This window comes from Vanessa cardui, chromosome 24 (genome assembly GCF_905220365.1).
Source record: "Vanessa cardui chromosome 24, ilVanCard2.1, whole genome shotgun sequence".
Lineage (NCBI taxonomy): Eukaryota > Metazoa > Arthropoda > Insecta > Lepidoptera > Nymphalidae > Vanessa > Vanessa cardui.
The window spans coordinates 1,518,913-1,528,110 of NC_061146.1; the positions used below are offsets into that span (position 1 = coordinate 1,518,913).

The following is a 9,198-nucleotide window of genomic DNA, read 5'->3' on the forward strand; positions in this document are numbered from 1 at the left end:
ATATAAATAAATAAATAAATAAACAGCATCGCCAACTTTATTGCATTATAAAGAAATTTTAGCTAGAGAATCGTCGTTGACTTATATTTCTTGGCCCCAACTTTTATTGATGTTGTATATCAGGCTGTAACGACATACGGACTTATTGTGTCGTTTCCTTAGACGATATGGCATCTGGCAACGTGCTATTCGCTTAGATTTATAAAAAAAGTGACTTATGTCATTATTGATATGACAGAAAATATATTTGATTCATATTTAATGTTATTATTTTATAGTGAATAATGTTTAAAATAATCAAAATTAGATGACCAGTACTATTGCAATAGTGATTGCACTCTCCTTAATGATAAATGGAATCAATTTGGTTTATAAGTGTAAGTTGGTATGATTATTGAAAAATGAAATCTTTACTATTTATGTGATCCTGGTACTTTCGATATTGAATATAAACAATTTCTAAGTTACCCGGTTACGCTGTAGCTAAAGAGTGTTCTTGAGTTTATCCGGGTTATTGGTGTAATACATATCTTGTTCTCGATTCTATAAATAGTGTCTTCAGACGCCATATTACTTGTATGCTACCTTCTTACATGCTAGCATATACGGGAAGTATATGCTTTATTTCAAAATTAATTCTATATTTCTCAAACAAAGTCACTCTTTCTAAAGAGGGTCATTGAACTAAAAATAGTAATATAAAATATCTTTTCCTTCACGCGGCATGTCAAGTGCTCTCACCTGCCTTACATTCCTTTATTCGTGAAAATCCCTTCACCCTTATCCCTTTAATAACTTGAAACAAACCTCTCTACTAGTTAAAACCTTAACTGACTATGAATTTAACTTTACTTGAGAGTAGATTTTTGGGTTATCCTATCTCGTTAAGTACTACCAATTCATTAGATATATTACTGCAAACAGTTATACTCAGTATTGTGTTGCGGTTTGGAGGGTGAGGGCACAATTGACGTAACATCGTTCGTTCCAAGGTTGGTGAAACATTGGTAAGTAAGGAATGGTAAATTTTTCACATGGTGTAATATCTATGGGTAACAGAGACCACTTACTATCAGGTGGCTCATTTCCAAGTCTGCAAGCTTATTTTTTATATGAAATACATTTTATACATAAAATTAGAGAAACTTTTAGTTTCCCTTACAATATATTATATTATTATTTGGTAAAAATAATTATTAATATAGACACAAATTGAGCCGTGATCTTCAAACAAAGTCAAAATCAAAAATCACTTTTCGATATAGAAACTCTTGCTTATTGACAGACAAAAAACTACCACCGGTTCAAAAACTTAGCAGGATTTCTTTTTAATTAAAAACTGCCAGGAGGCGACCATCTCATGGTCCCAACATGTCCAATAAATCTGTAATAATAGTTTCCATAAAAAAAGTCTATCATTTGATGCTCTGATCATCTTTAATGGATTTTTATTAAATCTGAATATTTTGTCCACGTACCCCTTTTTCTTTTAGTCCTATATTTTCTAGATGGCTAAAAGAAAATGTTCTCTAAAAGTCGCCGACTGAACCTCTTTGCTAAATGAAACCAAATAGCATTCAAAACTCGGGCAGATTTTTTAACCCACAAAATGCAAAGGTAATAAAACCGTCACACTATTCAATTTGAAAACCAAATGATACTGAAGATTTTGAATGAGAATTGTTAAAAGATTTTCGTATTTTACGATGCGACAAATGAAAGGCGAATTCGCACAGCTGAGATAAAACGCCTGGAATGAATATGGCTGAAGATAGTCCAGTGGCTAGAACGCGTGCATCTTAACCGATGATGGCGGGTTGAAACCAAGACAAAACTGAATATTCATGTGCTTAATTTGTGTTTATAATTCATCTCGTGCTCGGCGGTGAAGGAAAACATCCAGAGGAAACCTGCATGAGTCTAATTTCATAGAAATTCTGTCACATGTGTATTCCACCAACCCGCATTGGAACAGCGTGGTGGAATATGTACCAAACCTCCTCGAAAGGGAGAGGAGGTCTTAGCCCAAATGTGAAAGTGGGAAATTTACAGTCTGCTGTTGCGAATAAAGTTGATGGGAATTTGTAGAATAGGTAATGATTACATAAGAGGAGCTTTGGATGTGACACTTTTTGTGTGGTTATACGTGGATTTTTTAATACCATATGTTAGTCAGACAAGCAAATGTATCACCTAATTGTAAAAGGTCACCACCACCTATATAAATTGTAAGGTATTTCCATTCTTTACCAATACATTTCCAACCTTGAGAACTAAGATGATGTGTATAACACCTGCAGTCACACTGGCTCACTCACCCTTCAAACCGGAACACAACTATACTGCGTATTGTTGTTTAACAGAAGAATATCTAATTAGTGGGTGGTACTTACCCAGGCGGGCTTGCACAAGGCCCTACCACCAAGAATATTATTATTTAATAACATGTCAATTCTCTTACAGCTAAAATAATCACAGACGAACACCCGGAATCAAAGTTAACCTTTCTCTTGTCTACATGTTTGCTGTTGAAGAAAATACATTTTATACCATGTGTCATTTGGAAGAGCTTCTTGCCAGGATATTTAATTTTGGAAGTGAGTATTAACATATTAATTTCGGACCTTAGTTTGTTAGTGATAGGGTTTTACGCCAATCCGTTTGAATAGGTCACTCACTTATCATAGTATATTCTTAGGCCAAGCAACAATGCTTTATAATGTTGTGTCCCCATTGGTGGGGTATGGCCTCGCGGTGCGAAGGGCCTCGTGCCCGAAATTTGTAAAAAAGAGCCTCGCAAACTCTAGCCCACATTAAGATTTTCGATCGCGATCTTGTACTGTCACTGGTAACAAACAGACACGGCCTCGCAGTGCAAAGGGCCTCGCGCCCAAAAGTTGAAAAAGTACAACTTAACATTGAGATCAGAGTACTGAAAAAAAATAGCAACAATAAACTGTGTCTTGTCCACATTAAGATTCGATCTTGCGCCGCTACTGGTGTCCCGGTTTTAGAGCGACTAAGACAATGTTTCAATATTATATTGTACGAGTAACTATAGACACAAGATAATACTTTTTAAATCGCAAATATGTTTAGGCAGTAGCTAGCATTTACCCTATTTAAATAAAACAGTGTCGTCGTTCAAAAATGTATTACAAACATTAAGAAAATTTTGCGCCTTGAAGAAATATCATAGCAATGTTATCATAGTATATTATTGCTCATAATCAAGCCTTCGATATTTTCAATGTCTGTTAAGGTAATCCTAATGTGACCTCAAATGGTAACTTTTATTTCAAAATAATCAAAATCATAATTATTCTTTATTGAATTAGATATTAGCTTAAGAGCAATCTTTTGATGTTATGTTACATTGTTGAAATTTAAATTAATTTAAAGTTACCAACGGTTCGGAAGGTAAATTCTGCCGAGAAAAACTGGCCAGAAACTTAATAAACTCCAGCCACATTCGATCTGGAATTTTAGTAAACAAACCATGTGTCATCATAATTAGGGTTGATACACTCTTAATAAAAAATAATTATTATTATAATTACAACTATATTCATTTTAACACAATTTCCTGTTTAAACACAAAAATTTGCATTTAATACAGGATCCAAAAATTTTATTTAGCCGGTCAATACATAATTTATATGAAAATTAGCTTAAAATAAAAGTTTAAAAATTTTTTTATTACCACTATAATATTACTACAAAACTAACAACCCTATATTTTAATACTGACATAAAGAAATCGCAGGTTTGAAACATTTGGAGTGTTAAGCAATTAGCAGATTTAGGAAGGTATATAATAGCGATACAGGCTCTTCGTAATTGGTGGTGTATATTTTTAGTCGTATTATAATGGTAGTATAACCACACAGATTAAAAAAAAGACATCTTTTTTTGGCTAGCATAAATATAGCACTAAAATCACTTTTTCAAATTAATCTTAATGAGTCCTGTCGTTTGGGATGCGATAGATAAAGTTAATAAAGCGAATTATATAACTACGAGGTAATTTCTGATATCATTTTAAAATTGGAGGTATTATTTTTGAGATCTACATTATTCTAGATGATCATAAGTATTATAATTATAACCAAGAATGCGCTTAGTCCTGTGTCTTAAATATTTTATTATAAATCGTCAAATTTAATTTTTATTAACATAAAAAATAATGGTTGCACATATTTCTAAAAATGTTTTGAGCATCTGCCTGACGTTCGTTGCTAAGCAACGCTTTGTTATTAAACATTCCACATCGAATTTGGCTGGAGTATAGTTACTTTTTTCCCGCATTTTATTTACAAAGTATGACAGCAAACAAAAAACATATTTTTTTGGGTATCAGTCAATACATGCTAAAAGACCACTATTTTATCTTGATAATTTTAATATTGTATTAAGTGATATGCCTTATTCATCACTGTTTTTCTGACATAAGATTTAAGTTTTTGAATTGACCATTTTAAAAATAGCTATATAATCGTATTACAGAAATAAATGTGTCATCCATTACTGATATCGTGATATCGGAAATACAACTGGCGAAAATGCAATCATTTGTTTCATTGGCTATTCTTGACTTGACTTGGATTATACCAAAATCGAAAAGTATGACATCAGCAGTGTTCGAGATTATGACCTTATTTATTTTTCATTTCAGATTCCATTATCACTAATCTTTCTAGAAAGCGCACTTCTCTACGTATGGACGCCGTTCAAAGACTGTTTACTCCTACACTCGGATGATATCCTGGTACATTTGTACGAGAATATGAGCCTCGAGTGGCTCATATGTCCTCTGTGTTGTGATAAAAATGACTGCTCCTACGCTTTTGCTACCCTGGTAGTTAAAGTGATGAGTTTCATGCTATTGTTGTCAATTTGTTTTGTAACAAAAAAGTAATGTTTTTAAAATAATTATATTTTATATTTTTTTTATATTATTTATTTAATATATTTTATTTATTACCTTTGCACATAACGTTTTGTTTTTATTATTTTGTGAATAAGGAAAATATTTTTTAGTAATTTGCCTGCTATTAAATAATTTTTCTTTATTGTAATTTTTGCCATCGCCAAATGTAGATCGACCAAATACAAAAAAAAAAACAAAAATCAATCAATAATAGGGAAATAAAACCATATAAATTTTTACAGAGTAACCCTAGTTCAATACGGAGTTATGACATTTGATTTTATATCATAATTTATATCACATTATTGCAGGGGCATTGCATTTGCAGGGGCTACTGAATTTACATACAATTATTGTTGTAATTAATTGAGCAATAATTTGTAAAACTGTTATTAATATTATTTTATATGGCATAGCATTTAATACTGGCATGTAATAATATTTCTAATTTTAAATATGATTGACCTGTCATTAGAAAACAATTGGACGATAGCGTGACATTGTAACAAAAGATAGAGCAGTTGGAGCAAAATTGTAAAACGATAACATTATTTTGGTCATCCCGAACTTTTTTTTTTTTTTATGGCATAGGAGGCAAACGAGCAGGAGGCTCACCTGATGGAAAGTGACTACCACCGCCCATGGACACCCGCAACACCAGGGGACTTGCAGGTGCGTTGCCGGCCTTTCAAAAAGGAGTAGGCTCTTTTCTTAAAGGTTCCCATGTCGTATCGGTTCGGAAAAACCGCCGGCGAAAGCTGGTTCCACAAAGTGGTTGTGCGAGGCAGAAAATGTCTGAGAAATCGCGCTGTTGTGGATTTTCGGACATCAAGGTGGTGCGGGTGAAACTTAGAATTTTGGCGAGATGTCCGAAGGTGAAATTCAGCAGCCGGGATTAATCCGAACAATTCCTCGGAACATTCCCCGTGAAAAATTCGGTAGAAGATGCAGAGTGATCCGACATCTCTACGCAAAGCCAAAGGATCAAGGAGATCGGAAAGAGCTTGATCGTCGATAACTCGAGCCGCTCTACGTTGGATGCGGTCAAATGGAAGAAGCTGGTACTGGGGAGCACCCGCCCAGAGGTGAGAGCAGTACTCCATGTGAGGCCGAATTTGCGCCTTGTAAAGTTTAAGGCGATGGGCCGACGTGAAGTAAATTAACTACTGAAATTACAAAATATAATGGATTCCTAAATGGCTTAGGTTACTACTACGGATATTCTCAAGAAAGACAAATCAGTTGCGTAGAACATACTGTCGAATAAATGCATGTACAAACATAAGTGCACATAATCCGATGGAACAGGAAATCCGACACGACCGGAACAAAATTTAGGAGGATCAAAGGCTTAACTTGCTTTTCTAAAACCTGCCGAGAATACTACTAGGATGAATCTTTTTGACTCTGAATTTTTGATACCAGGATCTCAGACGTTGTAAAGAGCTTGTACAATAGCCATATGACTATTAGTACAGTTGTAATAAATATGGATATCTAATACTACAATTACCTTTTATTATTTAAGTTCTTTCAGCAGCAGAACTTTGTAAAACTCGTTGAATAACGTCTAATAAGGCTGTAGCGCTTCATGCTAAGTGCAATTTACAAAATGTATAAATTATTTATTACAAGAGTACCCTTAGCCTTCAATATGGTGTTATGACATTTGATTCTATACCATAATTTATATCACACTATTATCGCATATTATGAATATAGCCGGGGCTATTGAATTTACTTTATTATATACAATTATTATTGTAATTAATGAGCAATCATGTGTAAAACTGCAATTATTATTTTATATATAGTATAGCATTTAATACTGGCATGTAACACTATTCCTTATTTTAAATACGATTGAGCTGTCAATAGAAAACAATTGGACGATATCGTGGCAATCTAACAAAAGATAGAGAGATTGTATCATCATTGTAAAACGATAATATCATTTTGGCCATCCTGAACTACATATGTTAAGAAGAAGGTACGCTGTATAAATAAATGTATGCCTTTATATATTAGAGAAAATAATATGTCGAAAAACCCCAATTCTCTATTTAAACCAAATCTCAACTCACCCCAAAATTACGAAACAAATCTTCAACGACTTCAAATATACATCCGTCTTTGATCGGTTGTATTAATAATTTTTATATTGAAACCTTTTAATTAGTTAGCTGAAGATATTCAAAATAAATTTAATAGTTTAAAGTTTCGGAAGTTGTATAAAGTCTTACATTGTTACGTATTTTATAACTTTGTCATAATTATGCAGCTAACTACAAAGTTTTCAGTGTAAACTTTTCCTTAACGTAATTAAAAGTAATACGATAAGTTATCAGTTTACGCGTAACAAAAAGCTGTTTATTCTATAATGAAATGTATATTAATTACTATCTTTATAAATAATTAAATTAAAATATTTCTACTGCGATATTTTACATCACAGAATACTTTTTCTAAATATATATGAGCTGGCGATCCGCCCTGGCTTCGCACGGTCGCAATGCTGATACGAAATGTACTACAGAATGTCTTATAACATCAACAGTTTTTTAGTCGCTAGACAAAAAATGTTTAAAATTTTGCAATGTGCATGTACCATACATATAAAAATTCCGCTTGAATCAAATTATATATTAAAAAATTAAACAAAGTAATTTTAAAGATCTAAGCATATATAGGGACAGACAACGGTAATCGACTTTGTTTTATACTATGTAATGATGAATAGATATCAATGTATGTTCGTAGGAGTCACATCGGTTGCCTAGGCCTTTTCCTAGTCCTATCCTAGATTAGACCTATCTTAGATTATAGATGAGACATTATTTCCTGTGATTTATGCCATTAATCCACATCAACCTACCTCTGGGCTAAAGGCCTCCTCTCCTTTTGAGGAGAAGATTTGGAACATATTCCACCGCGCTGTTCCAATGCGGGTTGGTAGAAAACACATGTAGAATTTCTATGAAATTTGTCACATGCAGGTTTTCTCACGATGTTTTTCTTCACCGCTGAGCACGAGATGAATTAAGACAAATTAAGCACATGAATCAGCGGTGCTTGCCTGGGTTTGAACCCGCAATCATCGGTTCAGATGCACGCGTTCTAACCACTGGGCCATCTCGACTCTACTCGACTCGATTACTATAATAACTGCACTATTTTTACAAATGTATTTTCAACTACAAATATAGTTATGAAGGTATGTCATATACAAATAATGTAACAATTGATGGCAGATATCACCACTTCTACTTAACAAAAACTTTTCGCTGGACCAAGTGATTAAAAAGCAAATTTTTCGCCGTTAAATTCCACGTGAAATGCACTCCGTAATATTTTCAGCAAACACCGCTTTAAAGCGCCATTCCACTTTTTTGATGTTCATTTCGCTGGAATGTTTTTCGAAACACAAAGGAGCCGTGTCCCGAATGCCGACGACTGGCGCTTAGCTGCGACTTTATTCGAACCATTTCTAAATTTAAATAAAAGAAATGGAAATGGGATGTCCGTGTTTTGGAAACCTGAAATCCTACTGGTATTCCATATGTCCATGGGCGGCGGTAACTATGGTAACTTTCCTTCAGATGAGTCTTGTGCTCGTTTGCCGCTTATGACAAAAAAAAACATCGGACATTCTCGGTACTATCACGATGGACTTTGTGTAAATTCACCCATACCGACGAATCCAATCGTCTACCAATACTTAAACACGGGATTCTGGGTAACCTGCTTGTGTAATTAGGTTCGTAATTAATTAACATTTCATAACCGCTCGCATATGGAAAACTTTAGATAGTTAATGTGATATAGAATTAAATTATTATTAAACGTTTTTTGATCGAAATTATAACTTTTTGTGTTCCAGTTTGAAGCCAGTCTACAGGCACAAGGGAAATAACATTTCAGTTCGGAAGATTAGCGGCACTTTTGCGATGTAAGGAATGGTTAATATATCTTGCATAGTGAAGGGTCGAAGGTGACCACTTATCTACAGTGGGCATTTTGGCTTATACACTTGGCCTTGTGTTTAGTTTTATATAAAATGTCTACATTTTATAATACTGCTAAATTAGAAAGTGATTCGATGATTGATTTTTGAATAACAATTCAACAAATGTCTTAACTGTTAAATATATATTATTTATAAGGATTGATTTGTCTTGGTGTGAAAAAAATAAAACCATACATGCAAAATAGCTTTACGATAACAATGTAAATACACAACACACACACATGGACACATATATGTGTAA

At 33.6% G+C, this 9,198-nt stretch overlaps 1 protein-coding gene across 1 annotated transcript; it reads left to right on the top strand.

Annotated features, from left to right (window-relative positions):
• Positions 1–245: 245 nt before the first annotated feature.
• On the top strand, positions 246–4,918 carry LOC124540222. Its single transcript, XM_047117686.1, has 3 exons — positions 246–377; positions 2,464–2,597; positions 4,676–4,918. Exons 1-3 carry the CDS (start codon positions 308–310, stop codon positions 4,916–4,918), a joined length of 447 nt encoding a protein of 148 aa, XP_046973642.1. The 5' UTR covers positions 246–307.
• The last annotated feature ends 4,280 nt before the right edge of the window (positions 4,919–9,198 follow it).